The sequence below is a fragment of the Camellia sinensis genome, chromosome 13, assembly GCF_055761805.1.
Source record: "Camellia sinensis isolate YWXY chromosome 13, ASM5576180v1, whole genome shotgun sequence".
NCBI classification, from domain to species: Eukaryota; Viridiplantae; Streptophyta; class Magnoliopsida; order Ericales; family Theaceae; genus Camellia; species Camellia sinensis.
The window spans coordinates 62445291-62464748 of record NC_138973.1 but is presented as its reverse complement, the minus strand read 5'-3'; the positions used below and the strand labels follow the sequence as shown (position 1 = coordinate 62464748).

General features: G+C 36.8%; 1 protein-coding gene across 2 annotated transcripts; it reads right to left on the bottom strand.

Moving 5' to 3' along the window:
- Positions 1–13556: 13556 nt before the first annotated feature.
- On the bottom strand, positions 13557–17913 carry LOC114271986 (proline-rich receptor-like protein kinase PERK15). Of its 2 annotated transcripts, none has more exons than XM_082902351.1 (6): positions 17771–17913; positions 17333–17421; positions 16328–16355; positions 15920–15967; positions 14075–14227; positions 13557–13928 (listed from the first exon to the last, which is right to left on the bottom strand). In XM_082902351.1, the coding sequence occupies exons 3-6, from the start codon at positions 16346–16348 to the stop codon at positions 13791–13793; spliced, it is 360 nt and encodes a 119-aa protein (XP_082758477.1). In that variant the 5' UTR covers positions 16349–16355; positions 17333–17421; positions 17771–17913; the 3' UTR covers positions 13557–13790. The 2 variants fall into 2 exon arrangements, with proteins under 2 accessions (XP_082758477.1, XP_082758478.1); XM_082902352.1 differs by lacking the exon at positions 17771–17913 and adding an exon at positions 17585–17724.
- Between the last annotated feature and the right edge of the window lie 1545 nt (positions 17914–19458).

The following is a 19458-nucleotide window of genomic DNA, read 5'->3' as shown; positions in this document are numbered from 1 at the left end:
TTGCATACAATGATGTCTTCCATGATCGCACCAAACATATTGAGATTGATTGTCATTTCATTCGTCAACATGTAACTCATGGCATTGTTTATCTTCTTTCATCACTTCTTCTACCCAGGTTGCTGATATCTTTACCAAGGTCCATTCTCCTGGCCGTTTCTCCGACCTCGTTTCCAAGCTTTAGTTGATTCATGCCCTTCCACCTTGAACTTGCAAGAGGATGTTAATATATAGTAATGTTTATATATGTAGTCATATAGCTTGATTGTATCTTTGTATATAGTATGTTTAGATGTGTGTCTATAATTAGGCCATTACCATAGTTAGATATTTCTTATTCTTTGGTTCCTTCTACTCCTATATATTAGAGTCTCGTGTACATATAATTATTCATTCCATTCAATGTACAATTTATTCTCTTTTCAGTTTATCACATCTAATTATGTTATTGAGAGACTGATTAACTATAGAGAATAAAGATTAGATCTGTCTAACTCTTGTCTGTGGCACGTGGTCATGCGCATGGAGCTAAGCTAACTAGACTAGGGTGTTCGTGGTAAAATTATAAAAGGTTTTGTTAATGAGTATCCTTAATGTACTTGATAAGAAGTTTAAAATATTTGTACATAATACATAGGAGTGCGTGCAACATGTAATGTACAATCAATTTAAACATTATTAACCAATGCCTTTAGATCACTCATTAACCAAATCCAATTATAAATTAAACTATGAATGTTGGATTAACAAATAATCAAACCGTGGTTTGGTCAGTTTCAATTTGTTAGTTGATTGAAGAATAATTTTAAACAATTATCAAGCATTTGCATAATGTATAACACTAATTTGCATAATTTTTTTCATACATATAACACTAACTAATTTTTCATATATATAATACTATTTTGCATCAAATTCAACATCTTAAACCTCTTTCACACTAATTTTTATTTTGATATTTCATTAGAAGTAAAAATAATCTATTATTAGCGGATGGATGATGAATTAGACAGTTTTAATGGATTATATGATATTTAAATAGGACCACTTTCACGGTACAACAATGGGTGCCTGTGATCAATTCAAATGAACTGAACATCTCTTTCTCCACATGCGATTGAAACATGACATGAATATATGTCCTTCAGTTGACACTACTCACCAGTGGTTTGATATATTTGAACCTAAAAATTGTTGAGATTTTAGTCAAGAGTTTGGCTTTTCATGATTTTCCATCTACTTTAACCATATATATTTGCAATGGGCTTGTTTGATTCATGTAGAATTATACTTATTTAATTGTTAAAGCCACTAGCTTTATGCTTCTTGATCACTTCATTGAAACATAAAAAAAAAGGGTAAATTCCTAGAAGTTCCTCATTTTATTGTTTGTGTCATTTAGTTCTTTTAGTTTTAATTGGCTCAATTTCGATAATTAATTTTAGATTTTTCATCAATTTAGTCTAATTGATAATGTCGTTGGAAATTTTTTTTTTACTAAATTAATTGAGGTTAAGTCATCGAATTGATCAAGTTTATAATTTTACTTCTAATTGAGGTTAAGTCATTGAGGTTAAGTCATCGAATTGATTAATGGATTAAAGACTAATCATAGGTCAGGGCTATTACAAACAGCCTCTCAACCCAGCAAACAGCAGCAGTATGTTTGCTTGATCAAAATCAGTATAAAAATGACTAAAAACAGTAGCACCAAAATGCTATTTATTAACAGAAAAGCAGCAACAGAGCTCATCAGCAGAGCAGCAACAGAGCTCATCACCTTCAAAGCAGAGCAGCAGTAGAGCTCATCACCTTCAAAGACACATCCTAATCTTGATTAGCTCAATAATTTCCAATAGATTAGGCCGAGCACTGTTAGCCAGAAACAAAAGACAAACACCATCTCAGCCAATGACAAAACAGCTATTAGCACTAGGAATTCCACCAAGCAAATAGCAACAACAGTGTCACGACCCAAACCTGCCCCTATAGGTTTAGCGTCGTAACTGGCCAGTAATCCTTGGATTGCCAAAGGCCTTTTAACAGTATAACATATAATTAGGGGTTGCGGAAGCAATATATAAACATACATAGTCCATTGAGCTGTGCTGACATATATGAGACAAAATTTTCAAAAACAAACTTACATATATTTACATGTGCCGTCATAAAGACAATAGTCTTACGTCACCCATTTACACAAATAAAGTCAAAGGGAAACTTAGCCCAAGTACAAATAAACAGAACAAAACCAAATAAAGTCTTGACATGGACCTCTCAAAAGGAACCTCCTCGGGAGGCACGGTTGTTGGCTGACAAAAGAGAACCTTAGGCTGTCTATGCTAACATATATGAGACAAAATTTCAAAAACAAAATTATATATATTTACATGTGACATCATAAATACAATAGTCTTACGTTACCCATTGTAGACGTCCCCGAACGTCCCGGAAGGGAATCCCGTTTTGTTCATTGGGGCTTACTACAGTTTGGACTCAATGTCACGGTCCTGTATCTAATCTCGCAGAGTGCAATGCAAAACCAATGAATCATCAAAGAGTCCAAATTCGGCAAATCGTTTTGAAAAACTGATTTTTAGAAAGAAATGCCAAACATGGACTGCTTTGCCAGATACAGAGTCACCACCTAAATATTTTATTTTGAAAAATTTAGGAAACCTTGACTCGTGCCTAAGGCCATGTGTCCATCATCACCAAAGTTGCCTCGGCTCGAGAACTTGGGTACGATTGGGGAAGGTCACTTCATGAGCACTCCCGCTTGCCCGATCAAAGATCGGCCTCTACTAACCATGTCATTGAGTTTTGAAAACATTATGTGCTCTTATTCCGGTTATTAGCCTAGAATTACTATGTGATGCACACAACATACAAGTATAGACTAGATTGCCCAAGTTGGAACAAAGTATCGCATATCCGTTTGTTTTGAAAAATGGATTGAAGTTTGTTACTTGCAAGTAGGCTAAAATATGAGTTGCAATGAATTATTCCAATTCAAGCAATCCAACCTTCACCCACAGGCATTCAGGCAGTTATATCACATAAGCAATTAGCCTCATGGCAAGCATGATGTCATGTTAGCACTCACATACATGCAAGATACTAAAGCATAAATACTCACAGTGTACTCCGAGCCAAAACAATGAACATGTTAGTAATCAAATGTATGATCCAAGTCGATGGTAAAATGGCTAATGCATCGCAGCCAAAATGCAACTAGAATAGGCTCGGCTAATCTAAGGATGGCATGTGAAATGCAACAACTCGATACACATATTCAAGTTGGATTTGAAATACTATGCAGTTAGTATGATGCGCCAAGCCCGGTGCATGCAATACCGATGAATGATGCAAACATGCGAGCATGAGTATGCTAATTGAAACATGCCCTAAACTAACCATCAAAAGCCAGTAAATAAAAAGGAGAAAGACGTGGGGTTGGAAGACATTCACACACACACGCACACTTATTACAACATCGCCCTCTCGACGGAGGGACCGATTAACTACTCTAGCTAATTAATTATTACAGTCCCTTAATTAATTAACGAATTAATTACAAAATAAACTAAGTATGAAATTCAAAAGGCTGCCGCAGCTTCGCCTCGGAATGATTGGATGATGCATGCTCGATTTGCCTTGCTCGGAAACTCGTTGCCATGCCTCTATTGCCTCTGTTTGCACTGTTTTGCACCTCTGATAGTTATGAAAATCCTAAGGTTGCTTTTGAACCACTCCCTGAACACTTTGGGATGCCACCGGCCGAGAGAAAACACCACCGGTCATGGAAATATGGTCATCGACCAAAAATGGGACCACCGGCTGGGTATTGATAGTCGGCCGGCACTGAAAGTTACCGACTGGCCATTTCTTCCTGCAGAATACTGGTTTTGCTGCAACAGAGGACAGACAGTGCATGGCATGGAATTTGCAAGCCAAATGTATGCACGACCACCCTTCCTATCATGCTATGAACTCAAGGGAGTATGGCTCTCGACCCTCGGGCCACCAATCACGCATTTCGATGCATAGTGACAAAGATGTTAAGTGTGCAAATCAATATGAATGAATGCAACAAAACAAATGAATGCTACACACTCTATCATGTGGGATCAAGAGTGTCGGCGACCGAGGATTGAGGTACGTTTCGTCACTCCAAGTACGAACGTCCCTCATTCGTCATGTTTGGTTTGACACCCCAAACCAAACATAATGCAATGTATGTATGCCATATACAATGCAAAGCATGTAATCAATGCAATGCAACATAGGAGTGTAAGGCAATGTAACATGAGCATGCCAAAAGTGCAATGTGACTTAAGCATGTACACAAAACTAAGGTAACAAACATGTCAAATGCAACACAACCTAAGCATGCAATTCAAACTAATGTGACATAAACATGCCAAGCATACAACAAAGTTATGTGATGCAACTAGCTAAGCATCATGCAATATACCGAATCGCGCGAACATAATGCAATACAAGCATACAAATGTCATGAATGCAAACATGCCTAAACGGACTTAAACCAAAAGGCACCAACATGCGAAACAAACATGTACACATATTGGTCTAAACACTATACAACAATGCACAATGCTCAAACATGAGCAAAATGGGACAAACATGGGAACATGACAATGCAATGAACTCTGAAATCATGTGAAGAATGATGCCAAATCATAAACACAAGTGAAGCATAGCATGCCAATGGACTCAATGCTCAAAGCTAGCCAAAGGGCTTACACCGTGGCCATATCAACCAAGCCCCAAAGGGCTAAGATGACCCCAAACAGTCCCGAGGTAGACCAAAACAAGGCTAGAACACGCATGGGATGAGGCCAAAACATGCTATAAAGTCGAGCACGAAACAAGACGCATACAAGGCCCAAAAGGGCAAATGCACTACACCTATTACAACCAATCATGGCATGAATTAGGCTGATAAAAATAGAGTTATAGTATGTCAAAATAAGTCCCAAAACCCAATGAGAAGGCCTCCCAAAGACCTAATCATGGAGGCACATACAATGGTCCACACATGGAGCATAAGACAATAACTCTTCAGAGCATTGAAAGGGGTGGTAAATGCAAGCATACAAGCATGGAACATGGACTGAAATGGCATGATAAATGATTCCAAATCACTAACATAACCCAAATAAAGCATGCTCATGACTTATACACTCAAAGCTAACAAGCTAGGATACATGGTGGCTATACAAAACATGGCAAACATGATTGAATCAACACCAAACAGAGCTTAAACATGTCACAATATGGCTAAAAGCTTCATGAAGTCAAGCTAAAACATGCAAGCATGATGGTCTAAATGCTTGGTACATATCATGACAATAGAGAGGATTACAAAGCAAGTGCATGATGCAAACAACAGGCCATCAAACCAAGATGAAACTGAGGTCTAACATGATAGAATAACACCAAATATCCTCTGAAATGGAGCCAAATAAAACTATGCAAACATGCTACCTTTAAGAGCCCTAAATGTAAGCAAATGAGTCACAAGGGGAGAAGGGTGTCCCTCCCCTATACAAGACCTCAAAACCACTTCTCTACCACTGAAAATCCTTTGGATTTTAGTGGTGAGAAGGCCAAAAAAAAAAAAGGGTTACAAAGCCCAAAGAGGAAGGCACAAAAAGAGACCAAACAAGGCCTAAGAGGAGGTGGACGGCCCCCAACACAAAAGTGACCTTAATGAAACATCTTAAGCTTGAAAATACAGAACTTTTATCAGTTATACACTAAGCTCAAAACAATATAAAAATAGGTCTAAAACCTTAATCAAAAATGGGGAATAAAAGGGTAAGTTCTTACCCTTGAAGAACACTTCAAGAACACCAACCTCAGCACTTCCTTTTGATCAAAAACCAACTCAAAACTCTGAAATCAACCCCTTAAAACCTCAGCAACCAAGTTATAATGTAACACTAGGTGTCTTAGTGTAAAACTAAGAACAAAAACCCCTTTAGAACACTAATACACACACAACTAAAAAGAGAGAGATATAGAGAGATATAGATATATAAGCTATATATCAGAGTTGTTCAACCTCTGGAAAGGGAGGAGTGGGCCTCTTCTTATAGGAATCCAATTCCTAAGCTTCTTGGAGAAGCTAACATAAGGGAGCAAATCCCTCCATACACGTGTATGGAAGGGGGGATTGTAGATGCCAACTGTGACAGCTGGCATAAAATATCTGCCAAAAGCAAATGGAAAGGGGTTAGTTGGAAAATATGGCCGATTGACCAACAAAAATGGCTGGCCGACCAAAAATATTGCCGATCGACCAAAATATTTGGCCGGTAGCAAGAAAACATGGCTGGTGGCCTCAAGCCAAGGTCAGTGAGGTGTGGGGATGGCCAACAAGCCATTCCCTGCCCTCAGAAGCAAAAACACAAGTGTTTGGTGTACAATCAAGCACAAAACAAACAAGTCGAGAGGTCTTGAGGCAAGGCGCACGACCAAAACCTCCGAGAACTCAAGACGAACACGAACATGGATGATCACCTAGTGTTCAAACGGTGACGTTCAAGTCTTAAGGACGGTCAAAAATGGGGTGTCTACACCCATTCACACAGATAAAGTCAAAAGGGAACTTAGCCCAAGTACAGATAAACAAAACAAAACCAAATAAAACCTTGACATGGACCTCTCAAAAGGAACCTCCTCGGGAGGCACGGTGGTTAGCTGACAAAAGAGAATCTTAGGCCGTCAACTCTGGACCTGGTCGCATACCTGATCATCTACATACAGATAATATAAATAGTGAGCGGGAGCCCAGTGAATAATAACGGAGTAAAGGGTTTAATGAATGACGTCCATACCAAATTTAGAAAACAGATTCATATTTATTTCAGAAACAGAAGCAGATCCATATTCATAATCTCGTTCAAATCATATATAGAATTTAAATTTCATACTTAATCATACGTGGTACATCCATTAGCGCTAACAGAACAAATGCAGAACATATGGTGATTATGAGTAACTAGTTCCATAAAGGAACCTTCGAATCCGAGTAACAAATGACAGATATGCTGAACTCCATGATGGAGCCTCCTGTGCAGATAACAGAGTGCAGACATAATAAGTTCCATAATGGAACCTCCGATACTGGGTAACAGCTAACAGATATCACATGATACTAAGGATGCCACGAATACATTGTCAGAAATTGAACAATCATTCATTGTATAGAACATAGCATTTTAGAAAACAGATATTATTTTATCATATAGAAAGTAAATAAAGTTGAACATATCTTTACTAAGTTACTACTCACAGAGGGCTCCAAAAACAGACAGATGCTAAAGGAAAATCAAATAGCTTACGGCGTGTAACCTACAACAACACATAACATGTACACATTATAACACACGCTCAGAATTCTTACAGTTATTGTGTTTCGTTCTTAATGTGTTTCTAAGTCTTATCCTCATTATTATGTCTTAATCATGGCCTAGGAATGCCTAGGATGCGATGAGGATGCCAAAATACACTTCGAAACCCTTAGTCAATTATGCTGCAAAACAGGGGCCTCGCTCGAGTGTAAATTTCTTAGCTCGAGTGGAGGGTCAAAATATGAGGGGCCGCTCAAGTGCAACTTCCTTCGCTCGAGCAGTTTGTAAACTCTGAAAAAGTACTTGTTGTGTGAATTCTCCACTCGACGCTCGCTCAACTGTTACTTGAATGTGAGACTAGGGTCCTCGCTCGAATGCAACTCTTGTCGCTCAAGCGATCTGCAAACACATATGAACTTCTGAGGGCTTGCATTTCACGCTCGAGCTAACTTTTAGTCGCTCTAGCGGAAGTGCAAAAACAAAGGTGGTCGCTCGAGCGGAGAGGCAAAATCTGGAATTTCTAGATTGCACTCCCAAGCTTCAAACTCACCCAAAGCTGTAAATTATGGTCTTGAGGGCCAGAAACTTGAGAAAACACATCTAAACTCAGAAAACATGGAAATTCAAGATCATTTCATGAAATAAAGGCCCAAAATTATGTCAATTATTGAAAATCCATCTAGAGACTTTAAGAACATAACATGAATACTACATGCATGAAATGGTTTGAGCTTCAACTGTTCAAAACATAATCAAATGAGGTGTTTAGCTCAAAAACATGTTGAATTCTTAAACCATAGCTAAAATATGAACATACATGGGATAAATTCTTAGACAACATGCTCTATTTCTCATGTGATGCACATGCATGCATGCATCTTCTTCTTTCTACATCAATCAACTTAATTCTTGCTTCAATTCACTTAGTTCTTTTGAATACATGTGATAAGTACTCCAATTACACAACTAAAGGCTTGATTTCTTACCTTAGGGGCCCAATTTTAGCTTAGATGTGTTGATGTTTGAGCTCACAAGTCAATTCTTTCAATTCCCTTTCAAGTCTCTCCAATTCTCAAGCTTAGAGTCAAGTCTTCCTACTCCCTCTCTTACTCTCACGTTTTGCCACCAATGATGAAGATATGAGAGTGTAAAATGTGAATGAGGGTCCACTAATGCCTTATATAGGCTAAATTAATGGTTTAATTAAATGGTTGATCAAATTACTCAATTAGACATAAATTATTCTAATTAAATCGTTCCGAATCGACTTTCAATTAAACCTACCATAAAATTCTAAAAATTCTAACTAACATATAATTCAAGGCAATTTCGCGATCGGATGCAAATAAGGCCTTCAATTCACAGAACAGAACAGAACTACAAACACATATTGCTACGATGGATAGATAAAAACACAAATAATGCCATACACACATGCAAATAAATTCAAAATTTTATCTCAATTCTTCTTAGGCATATTTAATCATGGATTAAAGGCTAATCACAGGTCAGGGTTGTTACAGTCTTTCCCCCTTAAAGAGTTTGGTCCTCCAAACTCGAGTTACCTTCATTTTGGAATAATACTGAATCCAAAGGAAACAATCCAGGGTATCTCCTCATCATATCTTCATTCGTTTCCCAAGTTGCATATGTCCCTCCGTGGTTTCGCCAATTAACCTTTACCAACGGTATATCTTTGTTTCTCAATCTTTTGATTCGGCTATTCACAATTTGAATTGGCCTCTCCTCATAAGTATAGTCATCTTTCAAAAGCATATGTGTTGGTTTAATGACATGTGACGGATCTCGTAGATAGTTCCGAAGCATGGAGACATGGAAAACATTATATATATGTTCTATGACCGGCGGTAAGGCTACCCGATACGTCACTGGGTTGATCTTCTCAAGGATTTCGTATGGTCCTACATATCTTGGTGCTAATTTGTCTTTCACTCCGAACTGCGTTTGACCTTTCATCAGAGTTACTTTGATAAACACGTGATCCCTGACTTCATATTCCTTATCTTTTCTTCGGAAATTCGCATAACTCTTTTGGCGACTTTGTGCAGTTTTCAATCTTTGTTGAATCAATTTCATAATTTTCGTTGTTTCTTGCACAAGTTCCGATCCAAACAAAAGTCTGTCTCCTACCTCGGCCCAACAGATCAGAGAATGGCATTTCCTACCATACAAAGCTTCATAAGGAGCCATTTCAATGCTTGAGTGATAGCTGTTATTATATACAAATTCAGCCAATGGTAGGTAGGTCCCAATTGCCTTGGAAATCTAGAACACACATTCTAAACATATCTTCCGAAGTCTGTATCGTTCTCTCTGATTGGCCATCCGTCTATGAGTGACAAGCACTACTTAGTCTTAGTTCAGTTCCCAAAGCTTGTTGTAGACTCTACCAGAATCTTAAAGTGAACTTAGGATCTCTGTCAGACACAATAGATACTAGCATGCCGTACAATCTCACAATCTCATTCACGTAGATGTTAGCCAATTTATCCGCATTATAAAGAGTTTTAATAGGTAGAAAGTGAGCAGACTTAGTTGAACGATCAAGAATGACCCAAATAGAATCCATACCTCAAGAGGAGCGAGGCAATCCAACAATGAAGTCCATCATGATATGCTCCCATTTCCATTCCGATATCGGAAGCGACTGTAGCAATCTAGTTGGTCGTTGATGTTCAGCTTTAACTTGTTGGCAGTGCAAACATCTAGCCACAAAGTCAACAATACTTTTCTTCATTCCAGGCCACCAGAAGTTTTGTTTCAAGTCATGATACATTTTTGTATTTCCCGGATGCATATCAAATTTCAAATTGTGGGCTTTAGTCATAACACGTTTCCTCATCTCACAACAATCTGGTACACAAAGTCTATTCTGAAATTTCAGTACTTCATTATCAATCACAAATCCCGGCCTCAGCTTTGAGTCAATTTCATCAAAAAATTTCTTCAAAAACTCATCTTCACGTTGTTTCTCTTTAATTTCTTCAACGAAATGGCAGCCAAGATCCCGCCTTATTTATACAATACAATTTCAATCTCATTCTTTTCCAAGTCACACAATAACTCTCTTCAACCGGTGAGCAAACACGACAAATTCTCAATAGCTTTTCGGCTCAATGCATCTGCAACAGTATTTGCCTTCCCTGGATGATACAGAATTTGTAAATCATAGTCCTTGATTAATTCCAACCATCTTCTCTACCTTATGTTCAGCTCTTTTTGGGTGAAGAAATATTTTAAGCTTTTATGATCTGTATATACCTCACAAGTTACTCCATACAGATAATGTCGCCGGATTTTCAAAGCAAACACCACAGCTACCAATTTAAGATCATGAGTCAGGTAATTCTTTTCATAAGGACGGAGTTGCCGAGAGGCATAAGCAATTACTTTCCCATTCTGCATTAACACACAACCTAAACCTTTGTAGGAAGCATCACTGTAAATCTGAAACCCATCAGTTCCGTTAGGCAAGGTTAGAATTAGCACAGTTACCAGCCTAGTTTTCAATTCTTAGAAGGTTGACTCCCGTTGATCGTTCCAGTTGAATGGTACATATTTCTATGTCAACTGTGTCAATAGCATAGCACGTTTCAAGAAATCTTTCACAAATCTTCTGTAGTAACCAGCAAGTCCTAGAAAACTTCTGATTTCTGACATATTGGTCGGTTTTGGCCAGTTTACAATAGCCTCAATTTTCTATGGATCCACTGATATGCTATCCTCGTTGATTACATGTCCTAGAAATGTTACACTATCAAGCCAAAATTTACATTTGAAAATTTTGGCATATAAATTCTTTTCTCTCAAAGTCTGTAAAGCAATTCTAAATGATTCTCATGTTCTTCCCTGCTTTTGGAGTAAATCAGAATATCATCAATAAACACGACTATAAACTCATCTAGAAATTGTTTAAAAACCCTATTCATCAGGTCCATAAAGGTTGCGGGTGCATTTGTTACCCCAAATGGCATGACTTAAAATTTATAGTGCCCATATCTAGTTTTGAATGCTTTTTTCTCTACATCTTCTACCTTAACCTTTAACTGGTGATACCCAGATCTAAGATCTATCTTAGAGAACACTTGTGCTCCGTGCCGTTGGTTAAACATGTTGTCTATTCGGGTAAGGGGTATTTGTTCTTCACGGTTACTTTGTTCAACTTACGGTAGTCAATACACAGCCTCAAAGACCCGTCTTTCTTTTTAACAAACAATACTGGAGCACCCCAAGGTGAAGTACTCGGACGGATAAACTTTTTGTCTAACAAGTCTTGTAATTGGGTTTTCAATTCTTTGAGTTCGGAGGTTGACATGTGGTATGGGGTTTTTGAAATTGGTTATATCTCGGGCGCGTTTAAATTCAATCTCTCTATCAATCAAATCCCCGGGTAGATCATTAGGAAACACATCAGGAAATTCGTTAACCACAGGGATGTTCTCAACATTAGCATTATCAATGGTTGTATTCAAGACACAACATAAATAACCTTGACATCCTTTCCACAACAGTTTACTGGCTTTTATAAAAGAAATTAAGTACGATGGAGGGACTACCCCATTTGCAGCAAATACAAATTCAGGTAACCCCAGAGGTCGGAATACAACAAGTTTATTCACACAATCAATAGTAGGAAAATACTTAGTCAACCAATCCATGTCTAATATGCAATCAAAATGATCAATTCCCAAAGGCAACAAATCAACATACAACGTCATGTCACCAATCATAATATCACATGCTGGATAAACATAAGCACATACCATGGAACCCCCAGATGGTGTAGATACAGATAACAAATAATTCACTAGTTCTACTAGTCTAGTTTATTTTCAAGAAAAGGCATGTGAAACAAATGAGTGGGTAGAACCAGAATCTATCAACACATATGCATTTTGGGCACAGATGGAAATTATACCTGACACCACAACTTTAGTGTTCTGCACATCACCAGGCACTAAGGCAAATACTCGACCCTATCTCAGTGTTTCTTTCCCAGTATTAGCTATTGTATTTGTTTTAGTTGTAGAAGCAAATCCGGCTGAACTCTGTGTAGGGCGGTTGGCATTATCAAACCCATGCGAGCAATATTTCACTATATGACCTATCTTGCCACATCGGAAACAAGCAGCAGATGCTTGATAACACACGCCCTATGCCTCCTTCCACAATCAGGGAAAATTGGAATAGACTCATTGCTCTAACTTGAGCTACTTGTGGACCCCGTGTTCTGCTTTTTACTTACATAAGAACGACCCTTTCTAAAACCGTACCCAGACCTTTTTCCTCTCCATTCTTCTGTTGTTGGGGCCTTACTTTGTTTCATAGTGGCTAGGGTAGCTTCAGTTATTAAGGATCTGTCAAGGACTTCTACGTATGTTGGCAACTTCAATACGCCTATTTGATCAAATATGTCTAAATCCAATCCTTTTTCAAATTTGCGAGCTTTCTTATAGTCTGTGTCCACCATATGAGGAGCAAATCTGGCTAACTCAATGAATTTAGCCTCGTACTCAGCTACAGACATTCTGTCTTCACTGCAGGAAATAGAATTTTTGCCGACTAAAAATTTGGTCGACAAAAGTCCATTTTTAGTTAGCAAAAGCTATTCGCGACCAAATTTTTTGGTCGTCACTTTGGTCGCCAATTGAGGGTCGGCAAAAGTAATTAGCAACCAAAATTTTTGTTAGCCGGGAAAAAGTTGAATTTGTCGACTAAATTTTTGGTCGCTAAATATATCATTACTGCGGCTAATCTATTTAGTCGCTAAAACACTTTAGTCTCAAAAAGTGACATATTCCCTACCAATCATGTTAGTCGTCAATTGTCACATTCCACAACGAAAATAAATGGTCGCTAATTATCACATTCCACGACTAAAAAGTTTGGTCGCCAATTATGACATTCCACGACCAAAAGTTTTGGTCGCCAATTGTGACATTCCACGACCAAAAATTTTGGTCCCCAATTATGACATTCTACGACCTCTTAGTTTGGTCACCAATTGTCACGTTCCATGACCAAAAAGTTTGATCACCAAAAGGAATGTTTGCACCAACATGCAACAAAATAAACTTGTAATTCATAATAATCTATCCAATCTATTCAATACAATATGTAAGTTACAATAATCAATCAAACTAACAATTCACCTGAACCATGAACATTTAACAAAATATATAAATCATCAAATTCTGAACTTGTTTAATTAAAGTCAGCAACTATTATAAGTTTTCATCCACAAGTAATTTCAAACTACATATTCCTTCAATTAAAAATCCACTTGTAATCTATATAATCATCCAATTCACATCCATCTAGCATTAAAATTTAAAACTTATTCCTTAAGTGAAGAGTAGAACTCCTTTCGTAGAGCATCAATAGCTTTCATTGATTGAGCAGAAAGAAAATTCGTCCAGCAGTATTCATATCCAACGACGTCTCTTTCAGCTTCTTTCCAACCCTCATAAGAGCAAGGTGATCACTGTAATCATGTGAAAATTGTGCTTTTGCTGCTTCTGCTAGCTGCAAAGAGAAAGACACACAAATCAATTAGTGAAGTATATAAGATAAGATACTCAATTTTCCAGCAAAAGCTATCTATTAGTGAAACCACAATGCCTTGTTACACGTCATGTGCCTAAAATATTAATTCAATAACCACCACTAACCTCTGTTTGGAATTCTTTTGCTTCTTGCTTGGAATCAGTTGCAAGCATTTTAACAACAATTGTCTCACTAGTTAACATCTGATCTTTATAAACTAGACCAAATGCCCCTTGACCAATCAATGTCGTAAAATTACAGGTTGCTTTTGCAAATCCCTAATTTAGTAGCAACAAAAACAAGTTCAGAACTGACAAGGAAAAAAAGAATCTAACAAATAACAGGACCACCAAAAAAAATAAAACTACAAAATATATAGATATATATAGATATATATGTAGATGTATAAACTACTTTGTGCAGGCAAATAGTTATTTTTATTGATCATTTTGGACCAAAATAAACATTTTGAGTGAAGATAAGCGTGCCTTTTGTTGAAGATTTAACAATGAATGAAGGTTAAGAAGTAGAAAGAAACCAAGAAAACTTATCAACCATCAAACTAAAGCATCCACTGCCCATCTAAAAAAAAAAACTAAAGCCTCCGTATTGCATACTTGCAATAAAGAATGTTGGTGTTAGCCATCTCACACAATAATTTAAAAACAAGAAAAGATAAATACATTATACGATATCCATAACATTTCATAACAATGTTTTAAGCATTATTAACATTCAAATCTGAGGCCGCATGTCCAATTTTCCCCCTAGATCCTTACGGACCAATTTTGTCATACAAATCAACTAGTAGCAGAGATGATAGATTAAGGTGTCACCCCAAGCAAATTATCTAACCATCCTCCAGTATGAGGAGACTTATCTAGATATCAGGGTTGTTTGGAGACTGTTTCCATAAACATGCACTCATGTTTTTATGAGAGTAAATCATCAAGCAAGAAAAATGGATGGTTACTAAATGATTTGTTAGTGTGAAAATGGCTCATAAGTATCTAAAGAAAAATTACATATAATTTTTAAAATAAGAATGAACATTTGACTAGGCCAATGACCAACCCCAAGAACTTTTGTTTTTGTGTTTGATTCTAGCTAAACTAGTTGACAACCCTCTATATCTCCATGTACCAATTAGCATTCCACCCACCCAAAAGCACCAAGAACAACACTTCAACATTTACTAGCACACAAAATAACTTCTTTTTTTCTTTATTGACTAAGGGATGAATTTGCATCATTGTCAACACCTCACATCCCAACCATGTTGGCACCCAAGCCTAAGACCAATCATGTGCATTCCCAAAGCAACAACAGATTGGAGAGGTTCCAATACAAAGATACAGTAACCACATAGGATCTACCTAAGACCAATAGCAACTCACCAAAACAGAGTACTATTCAGCCACCACTTGCAATTCAAAATTGAACTTGTTGAATAATGAAGATGAGATCATTTACAAAGAAAGCTAGAGGGGTTGGGAAAGACTTAACCCACATGGCAATTCTCACTTTAACTAATTCACATAAAATAACTTATTTGAGTATCTATTCTGTTATATGAAATTTACAACCCAGTGAAACTTATCCAAAAAAAAAAAAAAAACATTCACAATCTCTAATTGCTCTATAACTATCTCAGTTTTTTATTTTAAATTTCAAATTTTTATAACTTCTTTAATTTTTCTCTTCATTAACATTTTTTTTTGTTGTCATTCAATAAAAAATCAACTGATGAATTTTCATGACACACTCATCAAGTGCTATAATTAATATAATCAATTGAATTGTATCATATTGTCTCCTCTCAACATATCCCTATAGAATATAAAACTCATTAATAGTAAGAATACCATTAATTCAGTAAAAAAATAGCCCACCAATAATACATAGAACTATTTTAGATTATACACTCAAAGTTTATAATTACTCAAATTTTAAGAAACTTAGGTAAATACCTCATCAATTCGGAAAATGGTTGCAATGCGTGCAATTTGACCAGCCAACTAAAAAGAAACAAATGAAAATGAATTCAATATAAACACATATACATATTACTTCTCTAAGTCACATACTAGAATTATAAAAGCAAAAGAGAAGAGTTCCTAACAATACACAACAAAACAAATAGACTAATATTTCAAGAAGAAGTGCTAATTCAATAGCAATTTTCAAACCATCTAGCAACAAGAAAATTCAGAATTAAAAAATTTCCCAAAATCGCAAGAGTCCGACCGTCTCTTAAACATAAATCCTCTGTGAAAAAAATTTCCCAAATCAACTTAAAACTAGCAAAAATTGCTAGAATACACCTAAAATCACTCAAATGGAGAGAAAAAGTAAGAGAGAGAGAGAGAGTACTATACCAGTTTTTTTACATCCTTCATTTGCTGTCTAGTTCAATTTATTTGAATATCAAATGAAACATACACACATGGGAAATTAAGTCAGACACAACTTCAATGAATATGTTATATGAAATGCTAATTGAGTCGCTACAATTTTGCTTACACTACAAATCCCTTTGATGTTTGCATTTAGTATAGATTCTCTCCTTACATTCTGAAAGTTACATTCCCCATCTTGAGGTATATTAACATTAGAAATTGACCATTTCGTTAATTAACAGTTAGATTAGTTAACAACTTTGCTGATGTCATCTATTGATTTTTTTTAAAATGCCAATTTTACCCTCAAATGTAATCTCCATCCAGCAGAAATGTATATTCTCCCTTAATATATTTATTTCCATATCATGGTTTCTACCACCAGGAACTTTCCTAGCAAACAAGAACAATAATGTTTAGCCAAAAAAAAAAAGCAGAAGAAAGTTGACACTTGTCATCAAACATTTTGTGGGTACCCATTGCCTCATCAACTGGAGAAGTTATTACACAATTTTGGAACCAACACATTTCATCAAACATTTGGTAGGCAACCCCATCTCCCCACACTGTGTTGTCAATACCCATTCAGTTAAAGAAAAAAGAGAGATATGCAGCTATTCAAAGCCCTCACCTCACTCCTCCTAATTGGCCCTCTTCCACCGTCACCTCACCATCACGTACACCCCCAACTCTTCATTTTCTTTCATCTTAACTCTATATTTCCACCACCACCGAACCCAACATGACCACCATCTATGGTTTGTCAGCAATCAACACAGCAATCACAACAATCATATGGCCATTGACAGTGTCAAAGAACCCTATCCAGTACCATAGTATTTGCCTCAACTCTCTTCCACTCGCATTCTTTGTTATTTACAAATACACTTGACCCCAGAAATTCTAAGGTGCATAAATAGTGTTTCCCTATACACACACACACACACAGATGTACATATAAAAGGTGAATTGTTGTTGACATACCTTAGAAGGAGTGGTTGAAGAAAGGGGTTGGGTGGCAGAAGCAGAGATCCCTAGGTTTGGAGGAGGATTTGTGTGTGAAATTGACGAGACTTGCAAGACAGAAAGCACAAATACATAAAATTAAACAACCATGTGCCAATGTAGATTCATTTTTCAATTTAGAACTAGACAATAATCTAATCGGATTGAAAAAGCAAACATTTTAGTAGAAAGAAAGAAAGGAATAAAGGAATAAAAGAAAGAGAGACAGACAATGAGTTTAGGAGAGGCAAAGGGATCATCGTCAAGAGGGTTTTGTCTACGTGAGAAAGACCCGCATGTTTGTACAATTTTTCTTGCTGATCTTTTCAGTTTCGACAAAGCTCCTCCTCCCCTTAGATATTAGGGGAAGAGAGGCAGAGAGAGAGATAGAGAGAAGGTAAAATAAAGAGGACATACCTGGGGGTAATGCTTCAATAGTAGATCGACAGTGGTGCTCGATAGCGGTGATGCTCGATAGCAGTGATGCTCCTTACCCGACGATGATAGAAACAAAGCGACAGAGATTCAATATTAGAAGGAGGGCAATTGGCATAAGAGAGAGAGAGAGAGAGAGTGCGTGCGTGCGTGCGTGTGTGTGTGTCACAGAACGAGAGAAACAAATGTTTTTAAGCCTTAACTCATTTTAGTGTGTTTGAAATCCCTCTAAAATGATAATAATAAAAAATAAAAAATAATAATAATAATAATAAAATTAAAATTAAACATAAACTCAAATTGGGCGGTATAAGTGTTCGCAAATTAAAAAATCGAGTTTTATTGTTGACTAAGGCCTTGTTTGTCATCCCTTAAAAAAGTTAAAAAGCCAAAAAGTCACTATCTTATTTAAGTCACATCATCTTATTTAAATCACATCACCTCTCTATCACATCACTTCAAACACAACCCATATTTCATAAAAAGTCAAAAAGTACACTTATTTAGAACATCCTAAACAACCCCTAAATGTGTTTTGGCCACCAAAAATGTATATTTGGTGACCAAATTAGGTAGTCACCAAAGATTAAAAATAAAATTATACTAGATATTTGGCGACCAAATTTCTTTTAGTCGGCAAAAGTTGGACATTTACCTTCATGAAATCCATACACGGGCACAGGATTTCGAAACAGACTTATATGCTTTCACGCCAATTTTGGTTCCCAAATACACGGGCACAGGTTTTAATTTTGGTTCTCAAATAAGATGGGTTTGCTCACCTAAACAGTATTTCTACTAGATTTGAATTTGTTGAACACCTTTGTACTCGGTCTTCGTCTTTAGGGCTACCACTGTTGATGACAATTGAGATGGCGGAGAGAGGGATGGAGGAAGAGAGAAGATGAAGAGAGTAATAGAGGGTTTGGGGTTCGGTCGCCAGCAAGGGTTGGGCCTCAACAGGGAAGTATGGGAATGGGCTCCGATGGAGGTAGAGAGAGGGAGAGGGGGTGTGCTCAAAATTTGAAAGATGAGTGTGTTCAAAATTTGAGAGTGTGTGTGTGTCAGAGAGATAGAGATAGAGAGAGCGAGAGAGAGAGAGAGAGAGAGAGAGAAAGAGAGAGATGGGGTGTATGAACTGATGTTTAGACCAAATAGAGAGTGAGTCATTATGAGCCCTTGGATTGAATTCCATCCAATGGTGTATGTTTTGACAAAGGGACAAAAGTTCCATTAGGTGCAAAAAAAGTAGAGCTGTTTTGTTATATAGATGTGCAAAATACATATTGGTCATTTTACACTATTCCCGACTAAATATTTATAAATCTTTTCAAAATTTGAAAAGTTTCCCTCCAAATATTTTAATTATTTGGCGACTAAACATTTTTTTACTAACTGAAAATAAATTTTTGGCAACCAAACTTTTGGTCGCCAAAGATAAAAAGTAATTTTTTGTTTTTCATTCGACGACTAAATAATTTAAGTAGCCAATACCAACTACACAGCGACTAAAATATTTTTTAGTTGCTGAAAATAATTTTTTGTTTTATATTCGGCGACTAAATAATTTTAGAAGCCAAAATTAACTATACAGCGACAAAAATATTTTTTAGTCGATGGAAATAAATTTTTGGCGACCAAACTTTTGGTCGCTAAAGATAAAAAGTAAA

Bases quoted from the DNA above. Each gene is read 5' to 3' on its own strand.
- LOC114271986 (XM_082902351.1), bottom strand. From the start codon at position 16,348: ATGAAGGATGTAAAAAAACTG. The intron at 15,968-16,327 runs GTATAGTACTCT...GTTTCTTTTTAG, and splicing joins TGAAGGATGTAAAAAAACTG to TTGGCTGGTCAAATTGCACG. The intron at 14,228-15,919 runs GTATTTACCTAA...CTACTAAATTAG, and splicing joins CCATTTTCCGAATTGATGAG to GGATTTGCAAAAGCAACCTG.